The sequence below is a fragment of the Rhipicephalus microplus genome, unplaced genomic scaffold, assembly GCF_043290135.1.
Source record: "Rhipicephalus microplus isolate Deutch F79 unplaced genomic scaffold, USDA_Rmic scaffold_12, whole genome shotgun sequence".
Taxonomy (NCBI): Eukaryota; Metazoa; Arthropoda; class Arachnida; order Ixodida; family Ixodidae; genus Rhipicephalus; species Rhipicephalus microplus.
The window spans coordinates 29,762,585-29,779,273 of NW_027464585.1; the positions used below are offsets into that span (position 1 = coordinate 29,762,585).

At 44.1% G+C, this 16,689-nt stretch overlaps 1 protein-coding gene across 3 annotated transcripts in view; it reads right to left on the bottom strand.

The window, feature by feature from the left end:
* Window positions 1–16,689, bottom strand: part of LOC119166710 (nischarin) — a 289,672-nt gene that overhangs the window by 183,098 nt on the left and 89,885 nt on the right. For all 3 annotated transcript variants that reach the window (XM_075882435.1, XM_075882433.1, XM_075882434.1), the window contains exon 5: window positions 9,331–9,494. In XM_075882435.1, the coding sequence (XP_075738550.1) occupies window positions 9,331–9,494 (164 nt within the window). The remainder of the gene's footprint in view (window positions 1–9,330; window positions 9,495–16,689) is intronic.

The following is a 16,689-nucleotide window of genomic DNA, read 5'->3' on the forward strand; positions in this document are numbered from 1 at the left end:
GAAAAAAAAAAATGTATATCAGAGCAAAATAAAACCCATCAGCCAGGCAGTCAGCATGTCAGCTGTTTAATGTTAGGAAGAACCACGAAGCAAACACACCAGTTGAAAGTAACCGCAGATGAAAGTTAGAAGGAGCCTGCGATAGTCCGACGTAGCAGTCAAAGCTGCTAGGAAACATGGAAGTGGTGCCATCTCGCAGCATTCGTGTAAAATGAGGACACAGGAGCCTGGCCGGTTTTGCCACAGGAGTATGATCTAGTTTATAGTAGTGGCTGTAGACCCCGCCACTTAGGATCTGGATTGGACTGAATTAAATTAGATCGACCTGAAATGTACTTAGTGAATCAACTATTTAAGATGTGAATTGGATTAGATTCAATTTGACCTGGATTGCTGCATTTACTATTGGTTTGCATCCCCGCCTAATTTGTGCACTTCTAAAATATACTTTTCAACAAAAGAAAAAAATAAAGAATAACTACTACGTACTCGCGTATTCTATGTACCTTGCCTTGACAACAAGTAACGACAACGTTGCAAAAACGGAGCCATACTGCAAAATTTTCTTTGTTTCTTTCTTTTTCCGACGAGCACCTGCATGTTTGTATATTGCGTCTCTTGGCTCTGACGCTTGAAGTGCGACGAATGTCCTCGGACGGCTGCAATGAAAGCTGGGCACAGCGTTTCAAGTGCCAAAGTTTTAATATGTGGTGGCAAGAAAGAATCTGTCTAGGTGCAACAGCTACCTTGATTCCACAGATGAATCACGGATGTCAGTTTGTTATCTTGATTTATGTACTCTTCTGTTGACCTGACGTCATGCTAACAAATAATTGCAGATTTGTTTACACAATCTAACTAAACTGAAAAGAGAAATTCAGCCGAAGTTACACAAGTGCCTCTCTTAAACACGAGCCACCAGCAATAAATGTGTAGCTGAGGACGTTAGCTGTTGCATCACCAATTATATTAATACAACTCAAAAAAAAAAAAAAGGCCACTCACGCTCGTTACGATGCGCTGATGCGCACTTATCTCCCAAGCGTACTTTGCCCCGCGAGGGGGGGCTAGGTGCTTGTGCGCCCACGCTTATCCTTCAATGGGAAGCATCGCGCGCCTTCGAATTTCACTGGAACAATCGCGTTTAGTTGCCGGCCACACAAAGATCACTTCGCTCGCGGGACAGGCGCCGTTTGCGAAAAGAATGGGCTTTTCAAACACTGGGGCACTTGCTAGTTCGCACTCACTATGTTTCGTGCCTCGTTTTTGTTTAAACAGCCCATTAAGTGTCGAGCAGTAAACGTTGTTAGTTTACTCTCGTCTTGTGTATGTTGTTTTCGAGCGTCATTTGTGCCTGAACAGTGCGCTGCATGTTTCAATCTACTTGTCGTTGTCAGCGTTACATTCAAAGTTCTTGCTATCGCATTTACTGCTCGTCCTTGCGGCGAAACCGTGACTCTTTTTAGTTTCAGACAACCTTGTCCTCACCACCGAGGGGGCGTCAGATTAGGCGGTGATCGAAACTCCGCGACCACGGTGACGACGGATCTTTGGAGGTTGTCGTGCGCTTCCTTCTTGCGCCACGGTGCGAGTTGGTAGCTTTCGCTAGCCGATTAGTTCTGGCAACACGACAGTGCGTTCAATGCAATGCAATAATCACACAGCAAAAAATTATAATGTTTTAAGAATTAAAGCTGGCAGCCAACTCTTTTGAATCAGATATTGGGAAACTCGTACAAAAAAAAACACACACACTGGTGTGAGCAAATACGACTGCTCCAGGGAGAAGTGCTCTTTTTCTACAGTCCCTTCGCATTGACACTGCACTGGTTTTCGCCGATATAGCGAGCACGCCAGCGATCGCGACCGCCCTTAAAGTCTAAGTTCATTATTGCTACTCGAGCGATTCCCCCTCTGTCCCCACGCTCTTTCATGGTCATTCAAGACGGGTAGTTTACTTTCTGTTTGAGCATTCAACGGCAGTTCTAACAACACGCGGGAGATGTTATGCACTTTTCAGGCGATGGGGATGGGCAGACTCATTTGATCTCTGCTTCAGCAGCGCTTGCGCGCTTTTACCCGCTCGTGAAAGTTACGACGCGCAGGGGCATATGCATTATCCATTTGGACTTCTTACAGAACACTGCGGCGATGGCGAATACCCGCCAAGAGTGTCCATATAATTGGCATCGCAATAATAACGCAGTTTTTTATTGTAAAATAATGTGTGGGTTAGCTCTGCCTTCAATTCCTTTTTTGTTTCATTTGTGCGTTAATTTTCCGAATTTCCGTATCAAACCGGCATATAATGAAATTCTCTTTGAAATAAATTTTTCCAGATATTTATCAATTTCCTTATATCTAGGTTTAACTGTATTAATAATAAAAGGCATGAGTAGCCTGGCAAGCTTGTGCTGATGGCAGTTCTAGCCTAGACAATCCAGACAGCCTTCAAGCCGAGCCGAAATCATGGCCTAGACAAACATGCATAAATTTACAGATGTGAGTAATGTTTTTGTTCAAAAGTCAGGTATGCCATGCGATATGTAGAAGCAACACATATCAAAATAGTGCATACATCAACAAGGAAGCTAAGGAATTCTTTAGCCAATGTGAAGGACAAGTTGCTGAGCAGAGATTTCCTTGGTCTTGTTTCTGCCATAGGCTGCCACAATTGGGAGAACCAGTACATCAGTGAAACTGGCAATTTCAAGAAAAGAGTTAAACACAAATATGGTGCAACGAAACAACTCTAGGCCTTAACTGCCCTCGTTGAACATGTGGAATCTACAGACTACCAAGCAGATTGGTCAAACGCGTGTGTTCTGAACAAAGAAAAAGCCCGCATCTTCCCACAGGGGAGGGGGGGGGGGGGACTCGAGTAAATGCATCACAGAATGGTTGCATAATTGTACATGATTCGGGAATGCTTAATTGTTATTTCGTCTTTATTATTCATATATACTGAATGAAGGAGAAGCATTGCTTTTAAGGAGTGGTGGGACACTGATGTTGGGTTGTGCCCCACTAGTGGTTGAAGGTACTTCACGGCTGCTGAATAAAAGACTATTTTTTATCCAGCAGCCATGGTACTGTTGATCTACTCGAGTTAAGAAAAGCGTCAAATTAAGCGAAAGCCAAGTAAAGACGCCTTTGACTGAATTACTACTAACACCTGATTCAGTGATGACATATAATCGAACACGGATATACCTAACTTGAAGGAGATCGTGAATTAGTTCGATATATCGAAAATTCTATCTAAAGAAATACAGGCTCTAAGAACTTACCTGTAGCAGACCATCATCTACAATAGGCGCATTAAAGAATTACAACTAATTTCCCACACACGCCACAACAGAATGTTTTATTTGCGTGAAAAAAAACAACAACACTGACCTTGGCCTGCTTCTTCGTTTTCTAAATAAAGTTGAAGACGCTTGTCTCGATTTTATCAAGGCTGTTCAGTTGCGACAGCCCGGTTCCCTCCATGTAGCTGATACAATGGCGAATGGTTGCCGAACGCTGCCGCCACTTCAGTGGCGAAATACTTGCGTGTAGCCAGCGCCTCGTCTGGACCACACTCCTCGTCACATAAGCTGTCAGCCTGGACATTCTGAGTACCTGCGACCACAGCTGCTTTGTCCTTGTCAACGAAGCTCGCAAGGGCTTGGACATTGAAGCCTGCTTCCAGAAAATCGTCCGCAGACATTTTGTGTAGAACTGCTGCCAGGAAGCCGGATAACAACCCATTAAATGCGTCGTATATGCGCTCGTCGTCGTCTTCACCGGTTTTCGAAGTTCCACCGTATCGAAGCCTGCCTTGCAGAAGTAGTGAACCACTGTGTCCGTCTTCACCTCTCACCATGTGTTGAAGATCTCTGGGAGAGAAAACTCTGCGGAGATTTCCGGCCACTCCTTTGTCATCCTCTGCTGGATGTCCTGGCTGCTGACAGCTTCGCTTTCGCCAGAAATGGTTTTGCCAACGATGTTTTCACGCTGCTTAAATCGGTGAAGCCACCTTGTGTAGTCGGCTAAGTTATTTCACCAGGTGCAGCGACAAACAACTTGGCCTTGGGGATCAGCAGCGGGCCATCCACTGGAATGGTCTTCATGCACACTTCTAAAAAACAGACAGGCATAAAGTGCCTTGTCTACATTTCCAGGGGCAGGAGCGCGCACATGACAAGGTACCAACATTTGCTGCTCCACTGCCTTTTGCCTTTGCCTTGATATCTGCTTTGTTCACCGACAAGATACTCTGAGTGCTTCGTAGTATCCCGAAGTCGTCCGCGATGGCCGAACATTTCACACCCGCCTCAACACTCTGAATAGCCTTCAACTTCGTTACAAAGTCAAGGGTCTTGCGCTTCTTGATGCTGGACAATTCAAAGAGTCCACAGCGGCGTTGTACACCATGCACTCAAGAGAGAAATGCTGCGCATGCGATGGTACGTAGGCGATGCGACAACGGATGCAAAAAAACACTCGCAAGGTGATTACCACCTAAGAGGGCAACACCAAAAAGCACGAGCTGTGGTTAGCTGATCGAAACTTTCAAAACAGCAACAAAAAATAAAAGAGAAAACAAAAGGAGGAGGACGTTGGCTCTTTTGTTCCTGCTCTCCGAGTCGACAGGTACGCGGAGAAAGCATGAGAAAGAGAAAAAAAAGAAATGTCGGTTTGCAAGCTAGAGATTGTGCAGTCCGAGCCCTCGTGCCACGAGCGTTTAGGGTTTTGGCGGAGGTTGCCGGGCACTGCGAGTGTCAACGCGCACCTTCCAGCTCGCGCGGAGTTCAATATAGCTGAATGGCAGGTAAAAATATCGTTCGACATAATCGTGCGAATTTCTATACTCTTACAAAGGAATTTCAGAAGTAAAAACTTAAGAGTTCGATATACCCGAAAATTTGATATATGTGGGTTCAATATCCGTGTTCAACTGTATATACGGTGGCCAGTGAACAGTTGTGCAGCGGGAGCAGCCAGTTTTTACAAACAGATGCTGCCTATATCGGCCTTGCAATGCAAGACAGAGGGGGAGGGAAGAGCGACAGTTGGCACGAGACGCAAGCATGCACAGTAGGGGTGTAGACACCACCACCAACGCCGGATTCGCGAGGTGCGACTCTAAAATGCTCCGCATCTAAAAGAAGCTTGTATCATGCCTGCACCTGGAATCTAGATACAGACAACTGTACATACGCTGAACAAGAGTGATGGGACGCTTCTGACAATGTACTCTCGCTGCTTACATGACATATTTAGGAGTACTTAAGGGGGCACATGGGCCTTGTGTGAAATATCTATTGCAACTGCTGCTAGAATAATGAAACATGCAGGTAATATGTAGTTTAATGTGCTGATAATAAATATTCAACTAGTTTTTGTGTATCTCGTGCAGAAAAAACATACAGCTTTTTCTGTTTTTTACTTCTGGGATGACTGGCAAAAAATGTATTGCAATAAGAAAGCTATAGGTTACATTTATATATTCCTGAATGCTCAATGAATGCACGAAGCATAATTTCATGGTCCTACACTTATTTTATCCGAAGTTACAAAAGTTAAAACCTTAAACTTGAAACATGAATTCGCTGTCTATTGTTTACCCAGATTTTCAAAATTTTTCACGGTAAGAAACATTGCACTACAAGCATCTTGCACTCTTTGGAAGCCTAGCTATCAGATAAAAAAAATCCTATTAGAATTGGGTGATTAGAAGGGTAACAACAGTCCCCAGAAAAGTGGAGACAACCCAAAAAAAAGTGTTCTGAGAAAAATGGGAAAACTAGTGACCATGTGAAAAAAAGCTCTTTATCTTTTGGATGAGCACAATTACAACTGCCAGTGGCTCAGAAGGCGCCTGGAGAATAATCTGGGTGGGGCTTTCTTCTCTGGCTCCGCTTAGCAGCTGCCTGAAAGGCTACTGAAAACCCCCTCTCCCCCTCTGCATCGACAGTTGGTCATTTCCTGTGAGTGAAACTAGATAGTTCGTGAAGTAAATACTCTCTCCTGGCAAAACTATACATTCTACAAGCCTTGAATTTTGTGAGAACGTGCAGGAAGATGTCCTGAATGCAATACCAACAAAATTGAAAAATCAGCTTTTCGCTATTTTATCGCTTTCAAGACCCATGTGCCCCCTTAAGTATGCTGTGCCTTTCTTATGGTGTTTATTGTGAACAAGGCTCTCTCCCATATCGGGTGCCGAACCGTCAGCAAACTTTGTGTTACATGGGTCAGTGTATCCTTTCGCGTTTACACTAAGAAGCAACAGTTATGCACTGTCTTTTTTTTTTCACACCTCTTCTAGGAAGCTCACTGCAGTTACAGTTGGAAGAGAGACTTTTTAAGCTTTGATAGATAATAAAGCTTATTTTTGTGATGGCCCAACAGAGCTGCTGTCATTTTCCATGATTTGGCCATGTTTTTCAGAAATTCTTTGACTTTTCCAGGTTTTCCAGGTTGGTAGACCCCCGATACAGAACAGGAAGATAAAAGACAAGCCCAATCAATGTATCAGTATCAAAGCATGTGACGGGTACTCGATGGGTCTAAAGCCCAAGCAGGTAATATGAAGTAACAAATGGGGAGCCCCACGCAGTTCTCAGTGTATTTTTTCCGCTTCAGTAAGCTTGCAGGTAAGCTGAGTCCTCTGCCGTGCCATTATCGCACATCAATCGCAGGGGGGGATGCAAGGGCACCTTGGAGAGGCCAAGGTGCCCTTGCACCACATTGTGCACATTATTTTGGTGCTCTTGGAGTTTGCATACCTGCCGGTTTTGTGGACATAGGCCTTCCCACGCGTCGGTGGAATCGAATGAGATGACGCCCACTATGCATGGGACGTAGTGTGACCTATGCTCAACAGAACTAGGGGCAAAGTTTGTGCAAGGTACTTGCATAGTCTCCGAAATTTTCCAGGTGCAGAAAAAAAACACCTGAACACTGGCGACCAGGCCAATATTTTTTAACTTGTGTGAGACGTGCACATATGGTAGTACAACCGGCCAACTCTTCTGACACCGCTACCCTTTTCCGGTTCGTCGGCTCTGCATAACGCCCCCTGCGGTGCATCACAGCTTTGCTCTACAAGTACAGCATCACACAAAAGCTGGTTACATGTGCTTGTTTCGGTGGCAGAAAAGCTGGTGACTGTCATGCAGAGAACCGACAAACCAAAAAAGCCCTTGTCGGCTAAATTGGCAGGTGCATAAATGGCAGTCTCTGAAAGCACTGAATTAATGTGCACAGTGTGGTACAAGGGCCCCTTGGCATTTCCGATGGAGGCGGAAATGTTGTAGGCCTGTGTACTCAGATTTGCGTGCACGTTAAAGAACCCCAGGTGGTCAAAATTTCCAGAGCCCTCCACTACGGCATCTCTCATAATCAAATGGTGGTTTTGGGACGTTAAACCCCACAAATCAATCAATCAAGGGCTCCTTGGCATCCATTGCCGTGATTGCGGTTGCAGCACCCTCTTCGATCAGTGCACTATAATGGCAAGGCATAAAAACAGCTTACCCGTGAAATTATTGAAGCGGAAAAAATGCACTTACTGGGTGAGAACTGCATAAGCTAACTGTCTGTTGCCTTATCACAGTTAAAACGTGATTAACTGGTTGGGCTTTTGGGCAATCGAGCACTTGTCCCATGCTTTGATACTGAAAAATTGATTGGGCTTGTCTTATATTCTTGTTCTGTATCGTCCTATTCAACCCATATATTATGCCAATCTGTGAAATAAAGAAATAAAGTTAGCTGTAAGTCAGCACTCTTTTGTCTACTCTGTCCTTTTTTCCTATGTTCATGCACTGAAGAAACTTGCCTAGCCCAAGCTTCCACTATTGTAAACAGACCATTAGGCATTCTGAGCTAAACTGCACGAAAAATTTTGGCACAAGAAAAACAAACAGCATATGCACATACTAACTGAAAGTTTGCTATGAAAACGCAAAATATAAGAAGCGATAAAAAAATATAAATGCACACGCACTTTGCCGCTTGGCAGGTTATCAATGGCTGATGTTCTGTTCACCAATATCAATCGACAGTGTGTATGGCTTGTAGAGCGACATTTTATTTTTGGTGCGGAGGCACGACTAAATAAAATGTTAGTCTTCAAAACACTGACTCCTGCAAGTTTAATCTGTAAAACATCGACTGCTGCCATAGTTAAATGTCATGACCCCAGTGGCAGATCCAGAGGGGCAGGGGGTAGGGGCAATCTCGCCCTCAAAATCTCTGTCAGCACACCCCCCTTCACTTTAATGCTTGTAGTCCAACTCACAATGGATGAAACCACTGTGAGCACACATTAAAACTATTTATGCTATGAAGCAGTTTTTTCTGCTAGTAAAAACAAAAAGCAATGACCACGCCCTCCTCTCCCATGTTACTTCAAGTAACTACCCACTCCCTAAAATGAGTGGCTAGATCAACCTCTGCATGACCCTATGACAATATTACAGAAATAACAATATTACACATGACCTTTGTCAAGGTCATGTGTCGACCTCTTCGCAGAAATAGAAAGAACAGCAGGCAGGTTTGTGTGCAGTCATAACAGGTTGTAATGAGTAAACATGACACGAGGCACATGGCAAAATGTATGATGGTATTGCGCCGCTGCCACGTCCACGCGCGCAACTGGTCACAGAAAGACTACTGGCCTAGGACTCGATCCGTGATGTAGAACCCCGGAGGAGAAGCGGTCATTGTTCGGTGGCATGCCGGAGGTAGAATGTGGGAGAAGTCAGTGTCGCACTTGCAGCAAGCATCAAGCAGCACTCGGATTTGAAGGCAGCCAGCAGCACTTTCTCTTCAGGATTTTACGGCAGACCTCCACTCTGCAATGCCAGGAGTGCTGCTTGGCCTGTAGAGCTAGGGCTAACCTTTCAAGTCCGACGACGAACGTGACGGCGACCTTGTTACGAGGAAGCGAACCAAGCAGCTCACTCAACGGAGGCTGATCAGAGGCAACCGTGAAAACACTGCAAGGGCTTCAGCAACAGGACGCTTTGTCGTAGTTTTACGGTGACATAACGAATCGCAAGACATTCGATAAGCACGCGACCATAGGAGAGCCGCAAAATAGGCTGGCTCAGGGGATGAGTAAGCCCTAATGCGATTTATTGTTAGTTTTGGTTTTAGTTTATATCAGGCTATTTATTGTGTAATTGTTTGTTCTTGAGTGAATTTAGTTCTTGATTATTGTTTGCCCCTCTGTTAGATGAAGTCGTTTCTCAGGCTACCTCAGTCATTCGCCTCTCCCATTCCAATCTTTCGGAAGTGCTCCCGAGATCATCTAGACACAGGTGGTCTCACCCGCAGTGTCCGCAGGCTCCGGAAGGGTGCCAAATCAAAGGGCAGGCTGCTGGGTCGCACATTGCTAAAGCCGAGGCAGCCCGGCTCAGCCAACACCTCCAGGTGCTTCAACTGGGACACAAAGTCTAGCACATGAGCCAAGTCTCGCCGCTTGTCCCCAGAGCCTGCACCAATAGAAAACATCACCCATGATAAACATGCACACCTAGGAAAGAAGCACATTGTCACAATGCTGCTGCAACAGTGATAAATACTGCAGCTCGAAGCGGACGCTGCAAGATACATTGGGCAAAGGAAAATATGTATGTACACTCGCACCTACGAAGATGGAAACAACCAAATATTAGTGAAAACCAAGTACAATAATCTTGCAAAAGATGAAATGTTCAAAATTTGTCTTTATAACACATTTCAGAATATGAACAACTTCTTTTTGTGTAAAATGTAACTTCATTATAATGAGGTATGAGTGTAAACATCCAAAACAATATTGTTATATAAAACTGCTATGAAGCATGGTTATTAACAAGTTGTATGAACACGCCTGACAACAGTCCTTGAAAATGTTTGGCTGGAAGACACTGTCTTTTTCTACATGTTTCTAAAATGAGGAGAATAGTTTGAGAGGATTTTTTCTCTGTTAGACACATTCTAACGAATCTATGAAAAGCTTAGTTTTTAGCTGATATGTAGTAAATGGGATGCAAATGTAAATTAAGGAAAGTGCACAAAAAAAAAAAAACATACTCTTGTTATTAGAGGAGCCCGAACCGACAGCAATAAAATACTTCCAATATACAATGAATACATCTACTGCTCTACCAAATGACCTACAAAAAGCAGGGGTTCTCCCATTTGTTTTGTTGGGTGGTTCGCAGCATGAGAGTGTGAGCTAGCACCTATTGTATCCAAGGCAGTGATTGCGGAATGCTCTTCATTGTCAAAAGGTGTCTCCACTCTCTGCGGTGTCTCCACCCACACTGGCAACTTCAGAGTTTTTGAACTTGCTGCATGTCGCACTCTCCTTAAAAGCCTGAAACATTATTTCAAGCGAGGACCATGAACAAGTTCATGATTTTTTCAGCCTTAAGCCACCACTCTTGTCCTTATTCGTTTGCCACTGTCATCATCATCATCATCAGCCTGACTACGTCCACTGCAGGACAAAGGCCTCTCCCATGTTCCGCCAGTTAACTCGGTCCTGTGCTTGCTGCTGCCAATTTATACCCGCAAACTTCTTAATCTCATCTGCCCACCTAACCTTTTGTCTCCCCCTAACCCGCTTGCCTTCTCTGGGAATCCAGTTAGTTACCCTTAATGACCAGCGGTTACCCTGTCTACGCACTACATGTCCTGTCCATGACCATTTCTTCTTGATTTCAGCTATGACATCCTTAACCCCCATTTGTTCCCTAATCCACTCTGCTCTCTTCTTGTCTCTAAAGGTTACACCTACCATTTTTCTTTCCATTGCTCGCTGTGTCGTCCTCAATTTAATCTGAACCATATTCTGGGCACAATCTGGGCACGGCGGCACAGCCAGTATGCGGTGGTCTCAAAATTCGTTTGTCTTCCTTCTACAGTTCCTTGGATTGCTGGGCCCCCTTTTTGCCGAACCTTTCGATCTGCGAGTGGGAGATGCGCATGCGCCGCACCCTGCGACCAGCCTCATCTTTCCTTGCCAGTCATCAACTGCACACCCGGACCACCTGCCTCTACAGATATCAGCCACGTGGGCATCACTGATACCAGAAGCCGTCCAGGAGGCGCCGTTGCAGATTCCGGCTATATATGAGCGTCCTGTTCACTCCTCGGCCACTGGGCACGGCGGCACAGCCAGTATGCGGTGGTCTCAAAATCCGTTTGTCTTCCTTCTACAGTTCCTTGGATTGCTGGGCCCCCTTTTTGCCGAACCTTTCGATCTGCGAGTGGGAGATGCGCATGCGCCGCACCCTGCGACCAGCCTCATCTTTCCTTGCCGGTCATCAACTGCACACCCGGACCACCTGCCTCTACAGATATCAGCCACGTGGGCATCACTGATACCAGAAGCCGTCCAGGTGGCGCCGTTGCAGATTCCGGCTATATATGAGCGTCCTGTTCACTCCTCGGCCACTGGGCACGGCGGCACAGCCAGTATGCGGTGGTCTCAAAATCCGTTTGTCTTCCTTCTACAGGTGAGCAGGCGTTACGGAAAATGCTTTCGCTCAGGCGACCCGTTCTTACTTGTGCTGCCGTGCCCATGGTCTTCTGGTGTGTTTTATGATGTTTCTGGCTTGTTGCGACAACTGCTCCTTCTGGGCGGAGACATTGAGACCAATCCTGGTCCTGATTTGGCTAAAATTGCTAAACAACTAGAGAGCATAGCTACTGACATAAAGGACATAAAAGAAAAGCGACTAACCGATATAGAGAAAAAATTGGACGCCTTGACTATTTTAGAGAACAAAATTGCTGCTTGCCAAACTCAAATAGCTTCTATGAGCACCGTAATTCATCAACTAGAAAAGCAGGTTGATCAGCTCGAAAACCATAGTAGAAGATCAAACGTAATAGTGTACGGCTTACTGGAAAGGGACAACGAGACCAGTGACACACTTGAACACGTTGTCAACAAAGAAGTAATTCAAGACTTGTTGGAGCTTGAACCAATTAGGATTGAGCGCATCCATCGAATAGGTAAGCCTGCACCAAACAAGATTAGACCAGTTATTTTTAAGCTGCAAGACGCACACGACAAGATCTCAATTCTTAAGCAAGGATCTAAGCTAAAAGGTTCAGATTTCTCCCGTAGAGTGCGAGATGTCAGACGTAAACTGTGGGCAAGTTCGAAACCAAACCGCGACAAAAAAGAGAAAGTGTCGCTAATTTTCGACAAACTATTCATCAATAGCAACGTTTACACTTGGGATACCGAAAAAAATGAACGCCTACTCCTACGAAAAAACGACGAACGAAAGCCAAATTGTTCACAGACGAGGCAACAGGCTCAGGCATTAAACAACGCATCGTGATCAAAAATACTTCCAAAAGGCCAATCAACCGAAAAACCAGGAACACCCCTAACAATAATGCGAACCCAACCAAAGAAAAGCAACTGCGCCTGCTGAACCTGAATGCTCGTAGTCTAATAAATAAAACTGACCAGCTTGAAATTATCTTGCTTCGAAATGACCCGCACGTTGTCGTAGTGACTGAAACTTGGCTCCGAAGCGACATATCAGATGACAGCGTCTTTCCCGCATCCTATCAGATCTTACGTAAAGACAGGGCTTCCAGAGGCGGGGGCGTGGGTGTTCTTTTGAAGAACAACATACGGGTCGTTTTGTTGCCTGATATCGACGAACTTGAATGCCTGTGCATGAAGGTTTTGTGCTGGGGGTACTCTTTCATTTTTTACGCGCTTTACAGGCCTCCTGATTCCCCATCAGAATATCTAACTAGACTTCGAGAGCACATGTCGAAATATGTGAACAGCAAAGTTCTTCTGATTGGGGACTTTAACCTTCCAGGGATTGACTGGAAACGATTGATGGCTGGTTCAGAGTTTTTGAAACACACAAACATAGCGTTTGATATCATGCTTACACATAACCTAATGCAAGTAGTAAACGAACCGACTCGTGTACAGGGCCCTTGTAGTTCCCTTCTGGATCTTGTATTTATTCCCCGTAATTTTGACCGATACTCTGTTACAAAAGAACCCGGGATATCTGACCACCACTTAGTATGCGTTACTTTACCCCTTCTCAAGTTAAGCTCCCAAGATAGGTCGACGACACGGCGCTTCAAAGATTACTCACGAGCTAATGACAAATCTGTACTTGACCATCTAGAAATATGTCTTGCTAATTTTGATGGTGATGACGTTTGCAACCTATAGGGCCGGTTCAAAGACATGTGCCATTACTGCCTTGACAACTTTACACCGAGCAAGCGCAAAAAAATTCACAAGTGTACACCCTGAATAACACGCAAAATTGTTCACTTGAAACGCAAACTTAAAAGATTAAAAAAGAAGAAGGCACAGTTTGACGTTATCACTGAGATTAAAAATTGTTTGCAAAACGCAGTGCGCTGCTCAAAGGACCACTACTTTCAAACCCTCCTACCAAACTTCATAAAAAATGATCCTGATAAGTTTTGGCATTACATTACTGATAAAAGGCAGCCTGTAAGGGAAATGAAAATCGATGGGGACCTCGTTTCTGACCCTGCAATTATTGCTAAATATCTTAATCATTATTTTCACAGTGTGTTTTCTCCTGCGCAAACGTATCCACTGTTAATATCAGATCCTGGCATTTATGACGCTGACTTTGTATCTTACTCTGGTGTACTATCTATGCTGTTAAATTTGAAAACCAAGTCTTCATGTGGTGCAGACCAGATTACAAACGCCTTTTTACGCAGATATGCCGAAATACTTGCTAAGTTTCTTGTAGTAATATTTCGTACTTCTTTGTCCACTGGGAAGCCGCCGAGTGACTGGAGGATGGCTCTGATTGTTCCCGTTTTTAAAAAAGGTGACCGGTCCAGCTTTCAAAATTACCGTCCGATATCTTTAACGTCTCAATGATGCAAGATCATTGAACATATTATTTCCAAACAGATTTTTGAATTTCTAGACGAAAATGCCGTACTAACAAATTTTCAACATGGTTTTAGAAAAGGTTATTCCACGGCAACCCAATTGATGACAATAATTCATTCGTTCGCAGCGTGTCTTGACAATAACGGCCAAATTGATGCTATATTTTTAGATTTCAAAAAAGCTTTCGACAAGGTACCACACGACAAACTAATAGAAAAACTTAAAAACATTCACATTCCGGATATTTTTGTTTCCTGGATTGCAGCCTACCTATCCAACCGCCAACAGCTTGTAAAAATTAACGAAGAAGAATCTCGGTGTCTTCCTGTCACCTCTGGGGTCCCACAAGATAGTGTTTTGGGACCATTGCTTTTTTTTGTTGTATATTAACGATTTAGTAACTGTTGTTGACCCTACTGTTCAAATTCGATTGTTCGCTGATGACTGTGTTTTGTTTCGGGAAGTCACATGTACTAATGATCAGAACGAACTCGAGAAAAACATTGAAAACGTGCGGGAGTGGTGTGTAGAATGGGGAATGGAATTAAATTTGGAAAAAAGTGTATATCTCTGTGTAACGAGAAAGAAAAACCCTAGTGAACACGTGTATAAATTAGGATCGTCTTCTCTCAAACAGGTTGACAGTTATAAGTACCTCGGCGTTACGCTAACAAACAAATTATCATGGAACATGCACATAGATAATATTTGCTCGTCTGCCTTTCGGAAATTATGCTTCCTAAGATATAAGCTCAGAAATTCCCCTCCAAACGTAAAGCTTCTTAGTTATTTCACTTTCGTTAGGCCGAAGCTGGAGTATGCGAGTATCGTGTGGGACCCCCATACTAAACAAAACGTTAAAAAACTTGAAAGGATTCAGCGGAAGGCCATTCGGTTTGTTTATTCTAGGTTTTTGCGAACGGACTCCCCCACAGACCTAATGCTAGCTAATAATATTCCTTCCCTTCAGGATCGTAGAAAGAAGTCCCGCCTTGATTTTCTGTCTCTTTTATACAATCGCAAACTTTCCCTTGATCCAACCCCTTTTCTTTCTCCATTAAACACAAGACCGACAAGACATCACCAACCAAATGCACTAACTCCGTACATCGCGAGAACGGACACGTTCAAATTTTCATTTCTTCCACGCACCATTTCAGACTGGAACCAGACAATCGAATCTAGTACTTGCGATACTGAGTAACTGTGCACTGTTTTGTTTTTGTTTTGCGTGTATTGTATTTCTCTTTGTATTACGCCATGCCCTCCTGCTTGGACCGAAGTGTGGTCCGCAGTATGTATTAAATAAATAAATATTTGTAAGTCTCCAGGTTTCTGCTCGGTAGCTAAGTATCGGCAAGATACAGCTGTTATATACCTTCCTCTTGAAGGATAGTGGTAATCTACCTGTCATAACTTGAGAGTGCTTGCCAAATGTGCTCCACCCCATTCTTATTCTTCTAGTTACTTCCATCTCGCAGTTCCGCTCTGCGGTTACTACCTGCCCTAAGTAGTCAGTCTCTTACAACTTGAAGTGCACTATTACCTATCTCGAAGCACTGCTCTTTTCTGCGGGTTTTGTACATTACTGTCGTTTTCTGCAGATTAATATTAAGACCCACCTTTATGCTCTCCTTGTCTAACTCTGTAATCATGAGTTGCAATTCGTCCCCTGAGTTACTCAGCAACGCTATGTCATCAGCAAAGCGCAGGTTACTAAGGTACTGTTACATGTGTAGATTAACTGATGGCCAGGCAGTAGTGACAACCGTGAACAGTAGGCCATCAGGCCCGCGAAGAACACGAGAACATCTTGAGCCCTTAGCCCAGAACGAACTGTTTTATTATTTCCCAAAACGGCCAACCCGCTGCTGTGCCAGGCTTGCACAGCTCAACACAACTATCAGCGCCACGTGGGGGCGCTGCATTTGAACCAACATTGTAACAGGTACTCTCCATTAACTCTTATCCCTAACTGTTCCCATTCTAGGCTTCTGAAAACCTCCTGTAAGCACGCGGTAAATAGCAGTGGGGAAATCGTGTCCCCCTGCCTTACACCCTTCTTGATTGGTATTCTGTTGCTTTCTTTATGAAGCACTATGGTAGCAGTTGATCCCCTGTAGATTTTATCCAGGATGTTTATATATACTTCATTGATGCCCTGATTCTGCAGTGTCTGCATGACGGCTGATATTTCTACTGAATCAAACGCCGTGTCATAATCTATGAAGGCTATATATAGTGGTTGGTTATATTCTGAGCATTTCTCTATTACCTGATTGATAGTATGAAGGTGGTCGATTGTTGAGTAGCCTGTTCGAAATCCTGCTTGTTCCTTTGGTTGATTGAATTGTAATGTTTTCTTTACTCTGTTAGCAATTACCTTTGTAAATAGCTTGTATACTACAGAGAGCAAGCTGATCGGCCTGTAATTCTTCAAGTCCTTGTCATCTCCTTCCTTATGTATTAAGATGATGTTAGCGTTCTTCCAAGACTCTGGTACTCTACCCGTCAGGGGACACCTTGTAAACAGGATGGCTAGTTTTTCTAACACAATCTGTCCTCCATCTTTCAGCAGATCTGATGTTACTTGATCTTTACCAGCAGCCTTGGTTCTTTGCATGCTCTCCAAAGCTTTTCTGATTTCTTCTATCATTACTGGTGGGGTGTCATCTGTGTTACTGCTGGTTCTTATAGTATTAAAGTCGTGGTTGTCCGGGCTACTGTACAGATCTCTATAAAACTCCTCCGCCATTTTAACTATC